The sequence below is a fragment of the Agelaius phoeniceus genome, chromosome 16 (genome assembly GCF_051311805.1).
Source record: "Agelaius phoeniceus isolate bAgePho1 chromosome 16, bAgePho1.hap1, whole genome shotgun sequence".
Classification (NCBI taxonomy): Eukaryota; Metazoa; Chordata; class Aves; order Passeriformes; family Icteridae; genus Agelaius; species Agelaius phoeniceus.
In genome coordinates this window covers 2744594-2766882 of record NC_135280.1, presented here as the reverse complement: position 1 = coordinate 2766882, position 22289 = coordinate 2744594, and the positions used below count along the sequence as shown (strand labels likewise).

General features: G+C 53.1%; 1 protein-coding gene across 7 annotated transcripts in view; it reads left to right on the top strand.

The window, feature by feature from the left end:
* The window catches only part of MPRIP (myosin phosphatase Rho interacting protein), a 73155-nt gene extending 52473 nt beyond the window's left edge, over positions 1-20682 (top strand). For 2 of the 7 annotated variants that reach the window (XM_054643442.2, XM_077187139.1), the window contains 11 exons: positions 183-771; positions 1657-1773; positions 4720-8574; positions 11365-11512; positions 12107-12224; positions 13132-13291; positions 13381-13500; positions 13981-14067; positions 14705-14867; positions 15197-15282; positions 19524-20682. In XM_054643442.2, the coding sequence (XP_054499417.2) occupies positions 183-771; positions 1657-1773; positions 4720-8574; positions 11365-11512; positions 12107-12224; positions 13132-13291; positions 13381-13500; positions 13981-14067; positions 14705-14867; positions 15197-15282; positions 19524-19595 (5515 nt within the window). In that variant the 3' untranslated portion in view covers positions 19596-20682. Of the gene's footprint in view, positions 1-182; positions 772-1656; positions 1774-4719; positions 8575-11364; positions 11513-12106; positions 12225-13131; positions 13292-13380; positions 13501-13980; positions 14068-14704; positions 14868-15196; positions 15283-16370; positions 16437-19523 lie in introns of all 7 variants that reach the window. The other 5 variants (XM_077187141.1, XM_077187140.1, XM_077187145.1 and 2 more) reach the window with 5 other exon arrangements.
* Positions 20683-22289: the final 1607 nt, after the last annotated feature.

Below are 22289 nucleotides of genomic sequence, written 5' to 3'. Positions count from 1 at the left end.
TGGGCAAGGGCAGCAACAGCTCCTGCGCCCGAGGGGAGATGGAGGGGCAGGGGCACCCACGTGGCATTGGCTTGGGCTTCCAGCAGCCCTTTCCCACCCGGCTCTTGGAGGCATGCATGGCAGCGCCTGGCTGTCTCCAGCACCCACTGACGCTTTCCTTCACCCTCTCTCTGTCCTCACAGCTCGCTGCCGGAAGAGAAAAGCAAAACAGGCTCTTCCTTCGAGACCGGTCCAAAGCCGAGCGAGAAGCCGGATGCGGAACAAGCCGAGCTGGACACGGAGCAGAAGCGGAGCCGTGCCCGGGAGCGCCGACGAGAAGGACGCTCCAAGACCTTTGACTGGGCTGAATTCCGCCCCATCCAGCAGGCCCTGGTGCAGGAGCGTGCCAACGCTGCAGACTCCTCCAGCAGCAGCGGCTCGGCCGCCTTCCCCAGGGACGCCGGAGCTGCCGACGCCGACCCCGGGGAGCTGGAGCGGGAGCGGGCCCGGCGGCGCGAGGAGCGGCGCAAGCGCTTCGAGATGATCGATGCCGTGGACGGGGCAGGGTCAGAAGAGGCGCTGAGAATGGAGGTGGACAGGATCCTGCCTGTCCCTGCAGACATCAAACCACAGAACGTCCACGTGGAGATCGAGCAGCGCTGGCACCAGGTGGAGACCACCCCACTGCGGGAGGAGAAGCAGATCCCAATCACGCCCCTGCACCTCGCCCACACCGAGGACCGGGAAGAGGGGCTGACGAAGCAGCACCTGACCACGCTGCTGGAGAAGGAGGTAAAGGGGTGTTTAGGATGCAGGCTGCCTGCCAGAATGGCCTTCAGGCCACTGGGGTGTCTGTAGGGAGCCTGATACAGGCTTAAAAATAGCTGTAAATATTCCTCCTTCATAATAGCAACTAGTAGGGGTGCTATAGGTTCCTTGGGGGGCTGACAGGGCACAGATCTGAATCTATTTGTATTCAGCCCTGCCAGCAGCTTTCAATTTTCCCACAGTTGCAGAAGGGGCTGTTCTTATGGCCTGGTAATTCCTTACCCCTCCCAGCCCACATAGCCTGATTTGTGGTGGTTGTAGCCAGCCTGTCTCTGACAAAATGGGTACAAATTCCAGCTCCTAATCCTCTGTGCCTCTGCAGCTATAGACACTTGTGTCTGCATTTATAAACTGCCAGGAGCTGTAGCACACAACACAAAAGTTCCCTTTTTGTGGGGCCTACATCGAATAGTTTTAAGATTTTTGAAAAAGAATGGAGGAGACTCGGCTCACTTCGAAGAGTTCTGTGCCCTGGATAACAAAGGTTGTTGTTAGCTGGGATTAAGGTGCATTAGTGGGAATGAAAGGGGTAACCTTTTCTTATGGAGTAACCAGGAATATCACCGAGCTGAACTGGGCTGGGATTTGCCAGGGTCGTGCCTGGCACAAGCTGGTGCCGTTCATCCTTTGCGGCAGTGAGCTTTACAAATTACACTATTGCATAAATAAGTTCTTTCAGAGGGGAGAGATTTTCCTGGCAAAATGAAATCCAGGTCCCAGAGCAGAGCAGAGCAGCGGTGCCATCAAAAGCTCCGTTAATTCTGCTCTGTGTCCCCTCCGAGCCACTTGTTCCTTATGGCTGATCCCCTGCCCACTCCCTGGACGCTGTCTCTGTTCATGTCCCTTCAGCTGGAGCAGAAGCAGAAGGAGGCCCTGGAGCTCCTGGAGCAGAACCGGCACCTGCAGGATCAGCTGAAAGTGGCTCTGGGCCGGGAGCAGAGCGCCCGGGAGGGCTACGTGTTGCAGGTAGGAGAGCAGGGAGGAGATGGAAATCCATCTTCCCTGTGCCCCAGGGATCCCTGGTGGGCTTCCATCTTCGGTGTTCATGGGGACATCCTGGGTGACCACCACTGAGCTCCCAGAGATTTGACCTTCTTGCAAACGTGGCTATTTCTGTAGCACTACCAGAGTCATCTGCTTATGGAAACCTCTGATCTGGGATGGAGTAGAAGGTAGCATTACCTGTTAGCATTCCCAAGGGAAAACAAAACAGAGCCAGACAGATGGGACTTCAGTGAAGTCCACCTCTGATGCATCCCATACTGTGTTTGCCTTTGCAACAGCTGTTTCTCCCTTTCTGTGCCCCAGATTCTCCCCTCAGGCAGCGGGGTGCCCTCAAGGCTTTCCAAGCATCCTATAGCCCACCAGTTGTTCCTGGCTGGGGATTTTGTCTTCCCATTACACGGGCAAACACAGGACTCTCAGATGTATCTCCTGGGCACATTCCCTGCAGCCAGAGTGGGATTTGCACTGGGATGACCTGTTATCTTGGATCACTTTGGTGGTTTCTGCTGTCACAAGATTCCTCAGCAAAGCCTTGAAATGAGTTTTGGAGGATCTGACAAAAGAAACAGGATGGTTTTTGGGAAAACCTTTCCTCCCCTCATCCAAACACAGGAGGTTTTTTTCCAGCCCTTCCTCTGGGAATATCCATGCCTGGGGAGAGTTGTGGCACCTGCAGGGCAGCTCCTGGCTGCTCTCAGGGGTCCATAGTCCTGTTCTGTGCAAGGGCAGCATTTTGACCTGCTCAAATCTACTTGACCAAACTGGCTGTGGATCAAAGTGGCTGCGCGCTGCCGCACGCTGCACTCCCACGGCAGCAAAACCCAGTGTCAATGCCAAACCTTGCATCCTTACTTCTCACAGGAAAATTTTCCCTGAAGAAGTTGCACAGGCAGTGGAGCCAGCCCAGGGAGGGGGACATCTTGCCTTCCTTGCCCATGATCTCCCAGGAGGAGTAATTAATTCATTTCTGGAGTCTCCGAGCTGACAGTGCCTGCTTGGAGGAGTTCCATTTTCACTTGGCAGAGCTGGAGGAGTAACTAAGTCCCACTTCCCTGGGGTAGAGGTGTCTGACCTCCCTTTGCCTGGAGCCTGGAAAAATCAGGGACTGGGGATAAAAGCTGGATGCTGAATCCACCATCAGATTGAAGTTGGCCACAGTGCCTCGATACGAGGAGGGGTGGTGAGGGGGACAGCCTGCAGAGAGGCTGAGCTGCAGAGAGAAGTGACCCAAACTTGGACCTGGAAGTTGGAGAGGGTTTTTGGAAAGGTTGGAGGTTTTTGCCTGCTCCAATCTAATTGTTCTGGGGATTTCCCTTGTGTTTCTTGGGAACCAGAGGGATTAAAGTCCTATTGTAGAAGGGAGTAACCCCACCAAACCCTGCTGGGGTGGAGAGAGTGGAGCCACTGGGGGAATTCTGCAGCCAAACATCACAGCATTTTTTGGACAACCCCTCTGAATTTCATGCTGCCCACCCCATCATGCCTGATTTTGGGGAAGTTCCTGCATTGTCTATTAGGAGGGCTGATAGAGAAGCCTGACTGCTGCCAAGCCCATCCCTCCTGAGCTGCCTGGGAGGCACCAACCCCTCCTTGGCAGCCCGACCAGCCCCACAGGGACCCCCATGCACTGCCTGTTCCGTGAGGCAGTGCTGAGCCACCCCTCCAATGCATGTGCCATGCACTGAAGCCTCTCTGGCCTCGTGTAACCCCTCTCTTGCTCTGAGCTTCCTCGGGATGGGGCACCCTAACCTTGATCCCTACTGGGAGAAACACCAGGAGCTCCTGCTCCTGGCAGATGGGCTGGAGACATCACCTGCTCCGGCCACTGTGGGTGGGAGGGGGCACGTACTAACCTGTCCCAGACAGATATTCTTGCATGTTTTTGGTGTAAAGCATGAAATTTAACTTAACATAACTGAGTGTCACATCTGTGGGCTTTCCTTAATCAGCAACCAGAGTACAGCAAGGCAGGCCAAATTCCTAAGCTTAACGCTGTGCTTCTCTCACCTCTTCCTGTCTGTGTATTTTCTTTTTTAAGATACATAATTTCTGTCGCCTTTTGCATGACGCTTTCTGTGAGTTTTCTCTTTGCATGCTCCATTGCTTTGGTTTGAATCTCACAAAGGTTGGTTTCTTTCATTTTTACATTCTCATCACACCTTTTCCTTCCCTCCATTTGTCGGGCTTTTTATTTTGTCCTTTGTTGGTTCATTTTATTTTGCAGGTAGAGAAATTAGATCCTCCCTAGCCCTAAGCTTTAGCATAACAGCATCTCTCTAAAACCATGAGCAGCCACTCAGTCCTGTTTGGCCGGCACAGAAATGACATCGCCACCACGATGGCTGGCCCGTCACCCCGTGTATGGGTGGGATGTGATGTCATTTGCTGTCACCTCACTTTCTGTTGTTGCTTTTGGTCGGTGGACTGTATTACCTGAACTGTGCACTTTTTGTTTCACAAACAAACAAACAGACTTGCTAAAAAAAAAGCAGTTCCTTTCTCCTCCACCTTGTTTCATCTCCTCCTCCTCATCATCCTTGGCATTTTTCTTTTGTCTGTCTGTCTCCGTTTTGCTGCTGGTGTTTCTTTTTCATTGTTTTTTTTATTCTGTTTGAGTTTGGGTTTATTATTTTTTTTTCCATTTAGCCTGTTACTGTACAGCTGTTTTGATGTTGTGGTCAGTGTTTTCTGTTACTGGAAAGCAGTTGTCGCTCATTAAAAAAAAAAAAAAAAAAAGTTGGTCAAACAAACCAAATTGTGCCAAGAACAAATCATCCCAATTGGAGCAGTGAATAGCAGCCAAGTCGCTGTGAGGAACTTTTCCATGGCCTGCCTGGCCAGAGGTGTGACACTCAGAAGGGAGAGCCAAGAGTGTTACTAATCTAGTATTTAATCAATTTTTTTAAGACCGAGGTGGCCGCCTCGCCATCAGGTGCCTGGCAGAGGCTTCACAAAGTCAACCAAGACCTCCAAAGCGAGCTGGAAGCCCAATGCCAGCGTCAAGAGGTGATCAATCAGCAGATTCAGTCGCTGAAGCGCAGCTACGCCGAGGCCAAGGACGTGATCCGGCACCACGAGGCCGAGATTCAGAGCCTGCAGGCGAGGCTCAGTAACGCGGCGGCCGAGCTCGCCATCAAGGAGCAGACCCTGGCCAAGCTCAAGAGCGACCTGAGGAGCGAGAAGGAGAAAGCCAAAGAGCAGCTGGAGGAGTGGCAGCACGGCGAGGCCGCGCTCAGCTCCCAGCTGAAGGCCAGCGAGCAGAAGCTGAAGAGCGCGGAGGCGCTGCTGCTGGAGAAGACGCAGGAGCTGCGGGACCTGGAGATGCAGCAGGCGCTGCAGCGGGACCACCAGAAGGAAGTGCAGCGGCTCCAGGACAGGATTGCAGACCTCAGCGGGCAGCTGAACGCCAGCGAGCAGGCACGGGTCCTCATGGAGGAGAAGCTGCAGAAGAACTATGAGGCTTTGCTGGAGAGCTGCGAGAGGGAGAAGCAGGTTTTGATACGGAGCCTGAAGGAGGTGGAGGACAAGGCCAATGAGTACGAGAATCAGCTGCAGAACAGCGAACAGCAAATGGAGATTCTGCAGAAGGAGAAGCTGAGCGCCAAGTTTGAAGGCAGCGAGCTCGTCCACCAGCTGGAGGAGCAGCTGGCCATGAAGGAGGCCAGCATCCAAAAACTTGCTGAGCACATCAAGGAGCTCGAAAGGGAGAGAGATCAGATCAAGTGCCGGTTCCACGAGCTCATGAATCAGGTGGCCGAGTCAGATAATGAAGTTGCAAAGCTACAAGCAAAGTTGAAAATGGAAGAGACCAACTACCACAATCTGGAGCAGTCGTTTGAGGAGGTGTCGGATCAGTTCCGGGGGGTGCAGGAGGTGCTGAAAGAGAAAGAAGAAGAGCTGAGACATGTTAAGGAAATGCACTTGAGAATTGTGGAGAAGAAAGATCAAGATCTCAGTGAGGCTTTGGTTAAAGTCGTTGCTTTAGATAGCAGTTTAGAGGAGGCTAAAGTAAAGCTAAAGGCCAAGGAGGAGGCTTTAAAGAAATTAGCTAGTGTGGGCACAGGTCCATGTGCTGAGGAGGCAGAAGACCTTGGCCCCAGTCTTGAGGTGGATGAAAGTCATCCATCCCAACTGGGGCAAACTCAGGATGTCCTCCCAGCTCTGACTTACGCACTGAAGGAGGAGGAGGATGAGGTTCTTGAGACCAGTCAGAGGCAAGTGGAGGAATTTGGCTCCCCTTCTAAAGTTGTAGAGCTCCAGGACCAAGAGTTGGTTCAGAAAGCCTTAGCAAAGCCTGATGTAGGAATCATGGGGGCCAAGAGGCAAAGGATCCGTTTTTCAAGCATCCAGTGTCAAAAATACATCCATCCAGATGGATCAGAGAAAAACTGGACAAGCAGTACCTCTTCAGACACAAGCCAGGACAGATCTCTGTCTGAAGAAAGCATGTCCTCAGAGCCAGCTCTGGGTTACCCCTCATCAGGGACCAGTGATTCTGAGACTTATCTCTCCATCATCCATTCCCTGGAAACCAAACTGTACATTACAGAGGAGAAGCTCAAAGATGTGACAATGAAGCTTGAAAGCCAGCACGGCCATAACCAGGAGACGCTCATCGCCCTCCACCATCAGTGGGCCAGCACGGAGTCCCAGCTGCGGGAACAGCTTCAGACCAGTTTGTCCCAAGTCAATGCTTTGATCTCACAGCTGGAGAGCGAGAGGCAGGAAAAGTTCAAGCTCATAGAAAGTCACGTCAGCGAGCTGGGAGGTTTCCAGATGAAAAACGATCAAGCGCTGACTTGCTTAGAGAAGTGCAGGGAGCAGCTGAGATCCCTGCCCAAATCAGACAAGGATAAAGAGGGTGATTTGTTCCTTGTTACTCTGTCTAGCATGGAAACAACTTTATCAAATGCAATCCAAGCCTTGAGCGGAGCACCAGTCCCATCAGAGTATGAGCAGAGTGAAAGCCTCACCACGGAGAGCCCCGCTCCAGAACGAGGGGATTTGGGAGAAGAGGAGCACATCTCCAAGGAGCAGCAAGCAGATGTGTTTGACACCGGCCAGCTGAGGTGGCTTTCTGAGAGGGTGGCATTTGAGGCCTCTCTCATCAACCAAATAGCAGAGTCTTTGAAAAACGCGAGCTCTGAGATAGCCCAGCTTCTGAGAGAGATCCAGGGAACGGCCGAGGTGGCTTTGTTGGAGCCAGCAAGTGTTTCTCATACAGCCAATGATTTGGCCAGCGTCCTGTCTAAAAAGCTGCTGCTGGAAGGGGAGTTTTGGAGCCAGGTGGAGGAGCTGAGAGCACACTTGGGCACTAGAGAAGGAGAAGCTGAGGGTAAAACAGAAACAAGTTTGGGCATTTCCCCATGTTTTCTCAGTGCTGTAGCAGATGCTACATTGATCAAGGCAGAACTTGGGTTTGTTGCAGAGAAAATGAGAGAATCTTTTCATCAGAGGTTAAAAGCAATTGAAGAAGAGCTCCATAATACCAAAACAGCTCTCCAGCAGCACAAATGCATGTTGGAGGAGATCATCAAAGCATACAGGACTCCTGAGTTTGATGGAGTTATGCACCAGATTTCTGAAGCACTTGAAATACAGAAAGATGCTTCGGAAAGAACCCAGATCTCTTGGGATGGGAGCCGTGTCCAAATGGTGCCGTGCCAGGAATTAGCCAAGGTGGAGGAGACTGGCAGTGCCCCAGACCGTAGTAGTGAAGCTCTTGTTTCCATTCAGGAAGATCTTGCCCAGCAGCTAAAGGACAAATCCAATGTTCTGAAGGAGATATCTGTTGCCTTACTCTCTCTGCCTCCCGAGGAGGCTGTGAGAGACTGTCAGAAGCTCCTGAAGATGTCCCAGAGTCTTTCCTACCATTCGTGCATGGGAGACCTGGAGCGGTATTCGTCTCTGTTAGTCCACGATGCCATTGTTCAGGCTCAGGTTTGTTACGCCGCTTGCAAAGTCCGGCTGGAGCACGAGAGGGAGATGAAATCCTACAAGGAGTCCCTGCAGAGCATGGATGCCCTGTGCCAGGAGCGCGTGAAGACGGTGTCTCTCCTGCGGGACGAGTACGAGGAGCTGCTCAGGAAGCAGCAGGGCGAGTACAGCGAGGTGATCGCCGTGCTGGAGAGGGAGAACGCCGACCTCAAGGCAAAGGTGTCCCAGCTGGACAACCAGCGCAGGCTCCTGGAGGAGGAAGGGCACGAGCACAGCAAGAGCTTGAGCGAGCTGCAGGGGCGGTACGAGGAGGAGATCCGAAACGTGATCGAGCAGCTCAACAGGACCGAGGATGCCTTGAAGGCCGAGAGGGTGGAGGGGCTCAACCAGCTGGACGCCGTTGTCCGCGACAAGCAGAACATGGAGCAGTATCACCTGGAGCAGATGCAAACGCTGGAGGAGAAGTTCCAGGCCAAGATCAAGGAGCTGCAGGTCATCCACGGCGAGGAGCTGCAGGCGCTGCAGGAGCACTACAGCCAGAACCTGCAGCGCCTGCAAGAGACCCTCGATGAGTACCAGAGGCAGCACCCGGAAGCGTCCCCCGCGGTGGCCCCGGGCTCTGGGGACACCTGGGTGGCCAGAGAGGGGGGTGGCACCGGGCAGGACCCCGGCAGCGACCCGGACTCCATGCACGGCCTGAGGGAGCGCATCCAGGAGCTGGAGGCCCAGATGAACGTCATGAGGGATGAGCTGGAGAACAAACATCTGGAGGGGAACGCTTCCACTTTGAGGGAAAAATACCAGAAAGACTTTGAAAACCTAAAGGTCTTGATATGTTTAACACTTACTGCCTTCTGCTGCTGAGCATGTGGGAGGGCACGTGCAGTCCCAGGGTTTTCAGCCATCCCCTGAAACAGCCAGCATGCTGAAACAAGCCCCAGGGTATTATCCAGGCCTCTGTAAAGCATGGTGTTTCCTTTTCCTCCATGCTAGAGTATTCTAAATGCATTGCTCAGGGCTTGGGAAGGTGGATTTCCGGAGGTGGTCTTTGTGTGGAGAGAGAGAGTTTCAAAGTAGCTCGATAACATCACACTCTCCTTCAACACGAAGACCTCAGTGTTTCTCCTACATTTTGTTTGTGACTTCCCTCTAAAAGCATTCCTCAGCTCTGTCTTTCCCAATCTGATCAAATCTCCAATCTGTCTCTGCTGCCTTCAAAAATGCAGGATGAAATGGAAACTTGATGCTCTCAAAATGTATGTTCCTAGGGAAAGTAGCTGCAAACAGATGCCAAATTCTGTAGCAAAGCAGATCTCCACTGCAGGAGGCTGCAAGGACCATGCTGGTGTTGGACACAGTAATTCTGTACACAACAAAGAGTGCACAGTTACAGAACATCCAGGTGAGGTGCAGAGAAACCCACTGGCAATGAAATACCACCGTTCAAATTGCCCCACGAGTCAGGCTGGCTGTAAAACTGGTTTGAGATCATCCAGCATCTAAAAAAAATGGGTTTGGTGGTTTGCTTTTCCTAGGAAAGCATTCCCAGTTCAGAAGTGAGTTTAGGGCTGTAGAGGACTCTGGCAGCACCATGGGAGGCTGCCAGGTTGAACAGGAAGGCAAAAGGGCAGCGATGCAGAGGCTGTGCCAGTGAGGCTCTCACAGACCAGTTGCTCTTAAGAATCAGCAAAAATGTGGGAGAGCTTGCTTCCAGCCACAAGATCCAGCACACATTTGAGCTGGAGGTGAAGTGTGGCTCAGCTCCAGCCAAAAGCTGGTTTTAGCCTGGGAGAGCAGTAGTTTTGCTGAATCCCATTGGAATTAAGCAGTGCTGGTCAGAAAGCCAACCAAGCAATTGGAAGCCTGCCCAAACTGGAGGCTTGAATGTGCTCCATTCTTCTCTTAAGAACCTGATGGAGAATGTAATATTAGTAGCACAAACATAACTCCTCAACCTGGAGAAGAGAAGGCTCCAGGAAGACCTTGGAGCCCTTTCCAGTGCTTAGAGGGGCTCCAAGAGAGCTGGAAGGGACTTTTGACAAAGGCATGAAGTGGCAAGACAAGGGGGAATGGCTTTTAGATGAAGGAAGGGTATGTTTACATTTATTATTAGGAAGAAATTATTCCCTGTGAGGGTGGTGAGGCCCTGGCACAGGTGGCCCCAAGAAGCTGTGGCTGCCCCATCCCTGGAAGTGTCCAAGACCAGGTTCAAGGCTTGGAGCAACCTGGGATAGTGGAAGGTGTCCCTGACCATGGCAGGGGGTGGAACAGGATGGACTTCAAGGTCCCTTCCAACCCAAACCATTCTGTGATTCTATGAGATACTGATTTGTACATGTGGATTTATGGCAATGCATTTACAATACATTAAATAGTGAATCTGCAGCCAGACCTATGGTAGAGTATGCACCTTTTTCTTCCAAAATTTGAGGTGTTTCAGGAGTTGGACTTGATGATCCTTGTGGATCCCTTCCAACTCAGCATATTCTATGATTCTGGGTGTAATGAAGAATCCTGCAGGGCTGCTCTGTGCCACAGCCAAGTCCAGGCAGGTTCTGGCACTGAGTTAGGAGTCTAAAAAACCAAATAAACAAACAAGGCTGGGAAAGTGAAGAATGCTTCAGGATTAAAAATTAAATAGGAGGGAAAAACCCACCAAAGCTAAAAATTGGAAATGAGGATTAGGTGTAGGTAACAGAGCATTAGCCAAGAAGGTGATGCTGAGGGATGTATGTTAGTGAGGGTCAGTAGTGTTGGACTGTCATGAGCACTTTTGCCACTGAGTGAGTGAATTTGTCCCCCTAAAATTTCCCATGGGGTCCCAGAGGTGACAGTTCTCACTTTGCATGGAAAACACTGGTGTTAGTCAAGGGGAGCTCAGCTGAAATCAGGGAATAAAGCCAGCCTGTGTCATTAAGGGGTAAAGCCCTGTACAGTGCTTGGCATCAGGTTTGTCCCAAGCTGCCTGATGGGGCTCAGCACCTTGTCCCCAGTGTGTGCCCCTTCTTCCCTCGTGGCTTGGGCCTGCCTGTGGCTTTGCTGCTCCTGTCCGTGTCCTGCAGCCGTGTGTCCATCCAGGATCTGATGTGCTTAGGCTGGCAGCTGAGCTGGGAACAGAAGGACCAGGCAGGAATTCAGGACCTCACCCCTGGTGAATCCCAACTCCCCAAATTGCTCCTCCTGTGTCCTGGCTCGAGTTCTTTCCTAGTAATTCAATTAGCAAGTAATTTTCCCTGCAGCATTTATAGCAATACTCGGTTGAGAATTAAGATCCTGTTGCTCTCACGTCATCTTCCCTACACCCAGAGGTTGAAAAAAACAGGCATTGAAAAGAGCAGAAGGGGCACAGAAGGGTTTTTTTGATTGTTTTTTTCCATATATTTGCATTCCCCAGCTGGGTGTGCCCCTGTGCATCCTTTTCCCTGGAGCTGTCAGGGGTCAAGCGACTGCAGAGCAAGCCCTGACCTTTGCGAGGTCCATCGTGCTCCTTGGCTGGGGGAGCAGAAGATCCCTGCTGGACCTGGGGAGCTGAGCTGTGGCTCCTGGTGGGCTCCCCACCGCCGTGGCACCGACTCTGTGCTCCTGGGCCAACCCTTTCCCCTCCTCCCTTTGCAGGCAACATGTGAGAGGGGCTTTGCAGCCATGGAGGAGACGCACCAGAAGAAGATCGAGGACCTGCAGCGGCAGCACCAGCGGGAGCTGGAGAAGCTGCGGGAGGAGAAGGATCGCCTGCTGGCAGAGGAAACGGCTGCCACCATCTCAGGTACCAGGGGGACCCATGGTGGGGCAGGACAGTGGTGGTGGGGACACGGGCGTGGTGTTGGCTGCATTGAGGAGCAGGGCAGGGATGGGGTGAGGGCTGGGTGGGCTGCACAGGGAGATGGGAATGGGCTTGTGGGAAAGATGTTTTTTAGGTGGAGGTTCACCTCCTGGTCATCCAGGTTTGGTGCTCATCTCCTGGTCTTTCTCCAGGCTTGGTTCCCCTGTCTTTGGTTGTTAGACAGTCTGATCTGTTTTGCATTCCAGCTCTGAAAGGCATTAGTGATTCCTGTGTTAAATTATTGCCAATTCCACACTGAATTAATTCTTCAGTGCCCCAGGGAATGTTGAAACACTGGAGTTCAGGGGCTCTGCATTAGGAGTCCCACAGTCCAGGAAACAATGTGTGAAGGGGACAATCATTTGGACTCTGTTGAAAAGCAGGATTTGCACAAGCCCCTTTGCAGCTGGGGCACAGACTGAAAGGGCCATGAAGCAGTGGGAGATTTGCAGGGATGTTTTGTTCCTTTAAGAAATGAACAAAAACCCGGCTGTGGTTGGGGGGTGCTGGGTGCTAACCCTGTGCTGCCCCTCGCAGCCATCGAAGCCATGAAGAACGCGCACCGGGAGGAGCTGGAGCGGGAGCTGGAGAAGTCCCAGCGCTCCCAGATCAGCAGTGTCAACGCCGACATCGAGGCCCTCCGAAGGCAGTACCTGTAAGGCCGTCCCTGTCCTCTGTCACCATCTGGCAGGGAGATCATGTGTGGGGGGCCCTCCTCTCCCATTTGATTCTGGCGATGAGTTTGGGGTTATTTCAGGGGCTTCTGCATCCATCAGAGCCTCCTGGTTGCCCGTAATCTTTCAGGCTTCAGGTCAATGTCCCCACATTATACAAAATAGCTCCTTTATGGTCCCCAGAAGTAGCAGATGGGCAGCCAGTGCTGCTTTTCACACAGCTGCAGCAGCAGGGTTGTTCAAAAAGTGAGGAGGAAGCTCTGAGTTTTCCATGGCAAGGCTGTCCTCCCGTGGGAGCTGAGCAGGGCTGCCTGTCACCTTTATCAACCTGGATACGTCTATATAAGTTGGGGAGGTGTGCAAATATACCTGGTCCTGAGTGCCCAGAGCAAACTTAGAATACTGGAATGGTTTGGGTTGGAAGGGACTTAAAGCTTATCTCATTCCAGCCCCTTGCCATGGGCAGGCACACCTTCCACTATCCCAGGTTGCCCCAAGCACCATCCAACCTGGCCTTGGACACTTCCAGGGATCCAGGGGCAGCCACAGCTTCTCTGGGCAACCTCTGCCAGGGCTTCCCGACCCTCACAAGGAAGAACTTGGCATTGGTAGATTTTGGTAGATCTCAGCTCAATTTTTGGAAACCTGAGAAAGTTCTGCCACTTAATCTCTGAGAGAATGACATCCTGTCCCTTTTGGTGCCCAAACATGGCTCTGCCAGGAAAGGGAAGAGTTGACTTGCTCTGGGCTTGAGTTTTTTCCCCAAAGGGAATATGCAGTCCTCATCCTTGGTGCTTAGCTCCCTGTTGGGTTGTCCTGGGAGGCTGAAGGAAGAATGGGGATGTGTGTGTGTGTGGGGAGGGCACTACCCCCAGGTGTGTTGTGCAGGGAGGAGCTGCAGTCGGTGCAGCGGGAGCTGGAGGTGCTTTCGGAGCAGTATTCCCAGAAGTGTTTGGAGAACGCGCACCTGGCGCAGGCGCTGGAGGCTGAGAGGCAGGCCCTCCGCCAGTGCCAGCGGGAGAACCAGGAGCTCAACGCCCACAACCAGGTGAGGCTCCCTGCCCTGCCGACCCTGAGCTCCGTGCTGAGCTGTGGCCCTGCTCCCCCTTCCCACAAGGGCTCTCCTCCTCTCCCCAGGAGCTGAATAACCGCCTGGCTGCGGAGATCACGCGACTGCGGACCCTGCTGACCGGGGAGGGCGGGGGAGAGGCTGCTGGGTCGCCTCTCACGCAGGGCAAGGACGCCTACGAGCTGGAGGTGAGCTCTGCAGACAGGCACGTGGGTGGGCACAAGTGCTGTGTACCCCAGGACACAGCCTGGGAGAGAGTCACAGCTGGCAGGTGTCACAGCCATCTGTCCCCAGTCGGCTCTCATGGCTGGTCAGCACTGTTACCATGAGCTGTATGAGGCCAGGAGATTCTGGGGTCCTGATCTCCTCACCATGTTGAGCCAGACACTCGCTCTTCCTTCTGCAGCCCCTGCTTGTCCCTGGGGTGCAATCCATGCAGAGCAGTGGGGGACAGAAACTGGGGTGTGCAGGGCATCAGCACCAGCACTGCGAGCTTGGGCGAGTTCCCCAGAGGAGTTTTCTTGTGAGAAGCAGAAGATGGATGGACCAGAGGCTTTGTGGTGCTGGCATGGGGCTGAGTCTCCAGCCCTTGGCTTGGCTGCTCTGGGTACAGAAGGTGTCACACTGTGTCTGCTTGGGTGCAAAGATTCTGGTTTTTGTTCCCACAGGTCCTGCTGCGGGTGAAAGAATCCGAAATCCAGTACCTGAAGCAGGAGATCAGCTCCCTCAAAGACGAGCTGCAGACAGCACTGAGGGTAATGCCAGGGGTGGTTCTGCAAATCCTCTTACTGTGCTCTGCTCCTGTGTCTGTGCTTAGATTTCAGCCCATTTACACCTAGATTTGAAACCATATTTAATTTTTCTCCTGAATGTAATTCAATGCCCATTTTGATGTCATCAGTAAAGCATTCCATGTATCAACTTAAGGCTTACCCCACAAAGGAGACAGTGTGGGAAAACATCCCTTTCAGCCTGATTTCCCCATTTACTGTCACATCAGATCAGATTTAACTGGCACAAACAATCAGTGTTAGAGATCTGCCCAGCCTCACAGCAGTGGAACTGGTTTGCTCTGGACAAACCAAAGCCATTTCTGGGAATTCTACTTGAATTCTGTGTCTTGGCTGAAATGAAAAGCCACTAAAGGCCTGTAGCTGAGGGGCTGCAGGCACGGGCAGCACTGTGTGCTGGCCCTTGGCTCTCAGCTCTCTGCCTGTCTCCGTTCCCTGTTGGAAGCAGCTCCGAGGGCGTGAGCTGCCCTGGCCGAGCCTCTCTCCCGCTGCCTGCTCTTCTTCCATCAGCATTTGCCAAGCTCCTCTTGAGTGCATCCACAAACCCCTGGGCTCCAGCTGTCTGTCTGGCTCCATGGGGTTGTTCTTGTTCCCTTGCCAGGATAAGAAATACGCCAGCGACAAGTACAAAGACATCTACACGGAGCTGAGCATCGTGAAGGCCAAGGCAGACTGTGATATCAGCAGGTTGAAAGAGCAGCTGAAAGCAGCCACAGAAGCTCAGGGAGAGAAATCCCCTGTGAACACCACTGTATCGGGATATGGTCAGTCCTCCTCCAGCAGCTCCAAGCAGTCCTGGGTGTCCCCAGCTAACAGGGAATCCTGGAGTACAAACCCTTGTGCAGGAATGGGTCTGAGTGTAGGACTTGGCCTTCCAGCCCAAAGCTGATGGGCTTTGAAAGCCTTCTGGGGTTTTGCATCAGGAAAACCTCATGATGCAGGGATGCCCAAAAGCCCCCTCTGCCCTTGGGGCAGCACTAAGAGTTGGGCTCATCGGGGCACTGTCCTGGGCTGGGAGGGCACAGCCTCAGCCCTGTCCTTGCAGGAAGGCAGTAGGCACCAGGCTAATCCCACTTCTTTTGCTTCTTCCCAGATATTATGAAATCAAAAAGCAACCCTGATTTCTTGAAGAAAGACAGATCCAGTGTTAGCCGGCAACTAAGGAATATCAGGTCAAAGGTGAGCTCAGATGTCCTGCCCAGTGGCATGGCAGTGAGGAATGCCCAGCATTTCTCTTTGATGGGGATCCCAAATGGGAAGAAATGGGCAGGGGAACAAAATTAAGAATTTCCCAGCCACTAGTACTAGCCTGGATGGTTTTTTACTGCAAAAGGACTGACTGTGCAGCCAGGCAGGGCCCATTCCCCTACTCCAGACCTTGCTCAGATGGAGGCACAAAGCTGCTCCCTGGTTGGGAAAAAGGCTGATGTTCTCCTTGTTCCTTGGTCTTTCACAGGAGGACTATTCCAGTATCTGCTCCTTCTTTTCAGTTGAAATATAGGTGGAAATGTGCACATCATTCTAGTTGTAGTGTTCATCACTGCAAGATTTTTTGTCTTTATGTGTATCAGCAATGTCTGGGTCCTGGGCATATTTAACACACACTTTGCTTGTGTGTTAACATGGTGCAGATGGCCCTGTGCTTCTGTGGTCCTTCTGTGCTTGCTGTTGATCCCAAAGCCCAGTGATGCTGTGCCAAGCTCTCCTTGGCAGCCAGTTCCATCATATGGGACTGGGGATAAGGAAGGGCAAATAATGCTGGTCAGGAGTCAGCATTAAACATAGGGCAGTTGGGAGGAAGCTCAGCATGAGCAAACCTGCTTTGCCTCTCACCTGGTGTCTCTTGCTGATGTTTGAAGTGGTTGAGCCCTTGTAGGGCAGGCAAAATGCTTTGAGCTTGGTGCCCACATGGGGAAACACTTGGAGCTCTACGAGCAGCAGCTCCTCGGCTCGGGGTGTCTGCACTGCACCCAGTGAACAGAGAGGGACTTCTGCACATTTTGGGGCAGCCCAGACCTGCTGGGCCACTCTGATGCTGGGTTTCCCTTCACCACTTCAACTCAGATCACTTTCTGTGTGATCCCCATGTGTGTTGCTTGGTAGGGAAGGAGTGGAGAAGAAGCAGGGGCTGTGCCAGGGCATCGCTGCGGGACGGGGGGGCTGGGGCTGCACCAGCGCAAATTCATGTGGGATTTATGAGCTTCTTCTTTTGTTTTTTGTTCTTTTTTTTTGTTTGTTTGTTTTATTTTGCTTTTTTCCTTCAACAGTCCGTTATTGAGCAGGTCTCATGGGATAACTGAAATGAACCCGAGTCCAGGTTCCCTGCCACGTAGGTAAACACACGGCACCCGCCCACGGCCCAACCTCTGCATGCACTGCTCACACCTCCGTGCCAAACTAGAGCCCTCCTTCTCTCAATGACTGACTGACAGGTTTAGTCACTGCTAATTCTTCTCCTGGGTGAAGGCAAAGGGGAGGGGAGAAGTCAGTGTACCCAAGATCTGTGTGGAACAAAGTCTCTCTGCCTCTTCCCTGGGGGATGTGGCTTTTTGTCTTCCTGCTCTTCCCACCCTCACCAACACAGCTCATCGTCACAGAGAGGATTTGGACATGGTGGAGCACGTTTTCTGTTTACTGTGTTGGGAGTGTGGGACACTGAGTGTGCATGCCTGAGTGACTTTGCATGCCTCAGACTAAACTCCAGCACTGTCCAGGTCTCGTAGGAAACACCTGTTTTGCTGTTAGCCAGGTGCAGGAATAGTCTGGGATGCCTTTAAGTGTACTTCCCATAACAGCCTGGAGCATGGAAAATGGTCTCAGCCACCTCAGCTGCAGAGGGAATGTCCTGGACTGCTCTGATTTCCTTTACCCACAGTTGCTGCTTTTTCAGGTTGATCCATGCCTGAGCAAGAGTTTTCCTTGCCCAGTAACTTTCTCCTCCTGCTCTCCATCCCTGAGCCTCCAAGGCTTCCAAGCTCATCCAGCAAAAGGAGGGAGCTGATAAGAAATGAGGCTGATTCTAATGAGCCAGATATCTCCATTAACTGGAGTAATAGTGAATTTCCTGGCCCATGGCAAGGACTGAGGTGGGAGCACCTGCAGAGGCAGGTTAGGAGAGGGGAGCTCCCAGCACGGTGGGTGGAGAGCCCCAGGAAGTCTGTGGAAGATTCCTTTATCACAGATATCATCCTACATTAGTCTCACTTCATCAGGCTCTCCTCATCAGCAACTGAAATGGTTGTGGGACTGCCTGGGGGCTGAATTTGCTGGAATTTGTGCCATCAGGCAGAACAGGCTGATGACTCCTGGTGTCTCTTTCCATCCACTGAGAAATCAGATGTGAGAACTGGAATGCATGAGCTGCTCCCATTTAAGGAGGCCCAAAGTAAACTTCCTTTAGGAAGTGTGTGCTCAGAGACTCTCATCCCAGGAGACTCTGCTGCCCCTTGGAAAGAGAGCACACAGCATTTGGAAATTCAGTCCAATTTAGTGCTTTCATTTCCATGCTGCCTGGCAAAGCCCTTCTGTGTTCGTGGGCCTGTGGGAGGAAAAACATTTCCAGAAATACAGTAACCATGGGAATCTGCACAGCCTTGGGGCAAGTTTATCATGGAGTCCTGCCTTGATAAATACATGGGAAGGAAAATGCAGCCCAAAAGTCCAACCTGCTGCTGTGGCAGAACAGTCCCACAGCCAGGGAAGGGAGGTGGCTGCCTGATAGTAGGATCATGGAATCACAGAGTGGTTTGGGTTGGAAGGGATGAAAAATCATCCAGGGTTCCAACCCCCTGCCATGGGCACAGATACCTTCCACTGTCCCAGGTTGTTCCAGGCCCCATCCAGCCTGGTTTTGGACACTTCCAGGCATCCAGGGGCAGCCACAGCTTCTCTGGACAACCTGTGCCAGGGCCTGCCCACCCTCACAGGGAAGAATTTGTTCCCTATATCCCATCTAACCCTGCTCTCTGGCTATGGGAAGCCATTCCCCCTTGTCCTGTCACTCCAGGCTCTCTCCAAAGTCCCTCTCCAGCTCTCCTGGAGCCCCTTTGGGCTCTGGAAGGGGCCCCAAGGTCACCTTGAGCCTTCTTTTCTCCAGGCCAGACAATCCCAGTTCCCTCAGAATTTCCTCCTAGGAGCTGATTTCCATCCTTCCAGTCTGTGCCTTTGAAGGTGCCAAGGCTTGGTCTGTGAAGTGAATAATGTTCAGCTGCAGCATGAATTCCTTGCAAGTTCCAAGGCCTGGGCTGGCAGGCAGAGCTGTGGGGCTGGGACAGGCAGTGGGGCACAGAGGGGCAGAGCCCTGGCTATGGGGGCTGTTTTAGGGATGGGAGGTGGCTGTGCCTCCTCATCTGCAGGGACAGCTCACCACTCAATGCTTTGCTCTCCTCAGTCTCTCATGCCACAGGTTTGGGCTGCAGGAAGGAGGGTGCTGGCATTAGGCTGCTGCATCCCCTCAGACTGGTTTCAATTTAAAGCTGTCCTACAGGAGTCAGGCAATTTGTTTCTGCATTTCTGCCCCTCTCAGTACTGTGCTACTGAGTCCTCATGTGTAGCTGATGGATTTTACAATTCCAAATGCCAGGGGGCTGCTGGCCAGCTGAGAGTTGTGCCTTGAAATCTGGATGCTGCATGAATTGGATCAGCCATCAGAGCCTGCCAGGCCTGAGCAGCATTTAGGAGTCCTCTTTCTAACTGTGGGCAGTGCCAGGGAGGGGTGAGAGAAGGGGTGGGATGGTCACTGGCAGCACACAGCAGTTTCCAGGGTTTCCTGAGCAAATCCTGCATGGAGTGGAGCCAGGACTTGTCCCCATGGGTGCTGTATGGTGGGGCAGGCAGGGATGGACCAGCCTGCAGGTCCTGCTCAGCATCCTGGGGCTTCAGCACAGCAGATCCCAGCTGGCCTGCCTGGGGCTCCCCTGCTGGAATTGCCCCATCCAGCACTGCCCTGTGAGCTCCGGGGGTGTCCTGGTTTAGGGCAAATTTGGGAGAGAACCTCCAAAGGGGTTCCTCTAGAAAGCAGATTCAAGTGGCCTCTCCCCCATCCAGTTTGGGAAAATATTTCTGCATGCTTCTTCTTCCCCCCCTTCACTCTCAGAACCGGTCTGTAAGGTGCAAAACTTATTTCTGGGCTAACCAGACGAGCGGGGACACGAGCACCATAAAGTCACCCCAGCACAGGGGGTCATTCCCCAGTCAGCTAATCCTGCTTGCAGCATGATGTGCCTCTCATTGCTTCTGGTTCGTCGCCTGGTTCATCTGCAATCTCACCCTGTCTCCAGGCAGTAGCTGCCCTCCATAACCGTGTGTTCTCCCTCAGCATGTCCCACTAATCCTCGCCCAGGAGCCCATTCCTGCTGCCACGGCTGGGCCCGAGCGCCGCCCGCGCCCCAACTCCGCTCTCTGTCTTTTGTCTCTGCCAGAGTCTGAAGGAAGGCCTGACTGTGCAAGAACGCCTGAAGCTTTTTGAATCCAGGGACTTGAAGAAAGACTAGTTCTCCCCGCTCCGCTTGACCACGCGCACCTCCCAGCTTGAGGCAGCACAGCACCAGCACCGTTTGTCTCTGTTCCTTACGATGTCCTCGCTGTCGTTGTCCTGACGCCCCGACGGGACCCGGCGCCGCGGTGGCGGTGCCTCCCCTCGCCTCCCCAGCTCCTTTCCCTGCTTGTGAGATGCTCCAGAGACTCTGAGAGGGAGAGGAAGGGATTGGAGTGGGGTTTTTCCCCCCGCCCTCTCTTCGGCGCTTTGTAGGAGAATCCTTTCTTTACTGTAAACCATTACACTAAGTGTCAGTATTAAGGCTCAGCAGCCTGTTCATAAGCTATAGCTCTGTCGGGAAGAGCGAGCAGGGCCTGGGTGGTGTCAGCCACACCGAGCTCTTACTGCTGTCTAGAGACCCCGTGCTCAGAGCACACCAGGAGCCTGATCCAACCATTGATCTCCACTGCATTATTGCACCTACAAGGGGGGGAAGCTGTCGGGGAGCGCGAGTCCGTGCCGGCGCCCGCAGCCTGGAGGTACCACACTGACATCTCGCTGGACAAGGATGCAAGAAGTGATTCTCCTGCCCCGTGACTGTGCCGTGTCCTGAATGTAGGTGCCACCGAAGCCTGGCAAGCTTGGGTGGCTGCCCAGGTGGTTGTGGATGGGGAGCTGCAGCTACTGAAGTGCACCATCGAGTTGGCCCCGCCGGCGCGTCCTCGCTCCCGTCTCGCTGGTGGCCGGAGTTGGTGTTCAGGGGCCGAGCTGTAAGATCACTTTCTTGCCTCTGTTAGATCAAGCCCAGCACTCTCTTTTTTTTTTTTTCTTTTTTTTTTTCTTTTTTTTTTTTTTTTTTGCTGTTACTCCCTTCCTCTCATCGAATCCCGTGTATCCCAGGGTCTGTGCGCATGTGAAACTCCCTTTTCCTAGTCAAAGGAAAGTAGAGTAGAAAGTAGAGCCAATATTGACTGAAAATGCACAGTGCTCAATGCATATAATGCTCCTTTTTTACCAGCTTCTTGAATTCAACTCTTCTTGTCAGCAGGGCAGCTCCTATTTTAATTCTTTAATCTTTTCCTGAAATAAAGATCTCAAAACCAGTATGTGCTTCAGACCTTCTCAGTCCTAATAGCTTCTGTATTTAAAACATACAATTTAGCACCATGAGGCAGATAAACGCATACAAACCAGGGGATGAGGAGCTGGTAGCACTAGATGGTCACAGCCAGCTGAGCAGAGGCTTCCTAGAAGAAGCTTGTGCTGCTTTGCAGATGTGGAGCACCTGGATAAATCTCAAGATGCCACCTGGAAGGTCACCAGGGCTGAAGGAGACTCTGGCACATTGGCTTCCCAGCCTGCTTGGGTGCTGAGTGACCTCTTCAGGCTGGGATGTGGAAGATGTCTTGGCCTTCACCCGGAGCAGAGCTTCCTCTTGTTCTTCAGGCACGCAGCCAAGGCTGAGGCCAGCAGCTCCTGGTGCTTCCCTGCTGGTTTTGGGTCTGGTGCTTGGTACAGGTGCAGCTCTCAGAGCCCCACGGGGCTGGTGAAGCCCCCCCCAGTCCTGCCAGGCTGGACCACGGCAGCTGCCAGAGTCACCTTCATCCTCCTGGGAGCAGAATCTCTTTTTCCAGCAGCACCCTCAGCAGGACACGGTGTCACTGGACCATGGTCAGAGTCAGGCTCTTGTCCAGCTTGTGTGGCCTTGCTCTGGCCAAGTGTCCAGCTTGGCACCTCACAGCAGGACTGGGCAGCTGATCCTGCCCAGAGGAGCCCTGGTTGTCCCCAGGCAGGATGGCAGCACCTTGCAGGGGGCACAGCAGCTGCTCTGCTGGGATGCTCTGTGTGCATGGAGGTCCTGGAGGTGGGAGCAGGGCAGGAAAGGTGCTCATCCTGTTGGACTCAAAGCCTTTCCCTCGCCAGCAGTGCCCTCAGGTGTGTGCATGGGCAGCCTCTGCATCCCTGAGGATGGAAGCTCACCACAGCACTTCCATGATCTGGAGAACCTGGGGGTTCCTGCTGTGACCCACCTGGATCACCTGTGGCTGCTCTGCTGTCCGTGCTGAGCTCTGATCTCCTGGCAGAGGCCGTGGGAGGCAGCAAGGATTTGGGATGGCACATGGGCCTTGTCATTGTCACTGCTCTTCCCTTGCAGGGTGTCACTGGCTCCAGGAGAACCCTCCTCCTCCTCCTCCTCCTCCTCCTCCTCCTCCTCCTCCTCCTCCTCCTCCTCCTCTTCTCTTTAGACTTAGGGTGGGATTTTGTCCTTTTTAGCCAACCAAGCAGAACATCCTGGTCTCCTTCTTGCCATGTGGACCCTGCCCTTTCTTAGATTCCCCAGCAAATCCTGCTCATGTGCTCCAGCTTGTAGGAGCAGACATTTTCCATGGGCTCCTCTGGAAAAGTAAATGGAGAGTCTTGGTGAGCTGTACAGACAGGGCTGAGCAGTGGCCTTGGCATCGTCAGGATCAGCTGCACCCTCTGGGGCAGTGCTTGGGAAGGATGTCTGGGGTGTGTTTAGGGTGGGAGCTGTGAATTCTGGGGGTCACTGAGAGGAAGAGGAGGAAGGAAGGTCCCTTATGCAGCCAAATGTTCTGAACCCCTGCTGAGGGTCCTGGGCTTGCTCTGGTGAGTCTCAGCATCTCTCCAAGGCAAGGGGCAGCACTTCACCTGCCTTTTCTGTAAAGATAAAGAACCTGCAGCACCAATA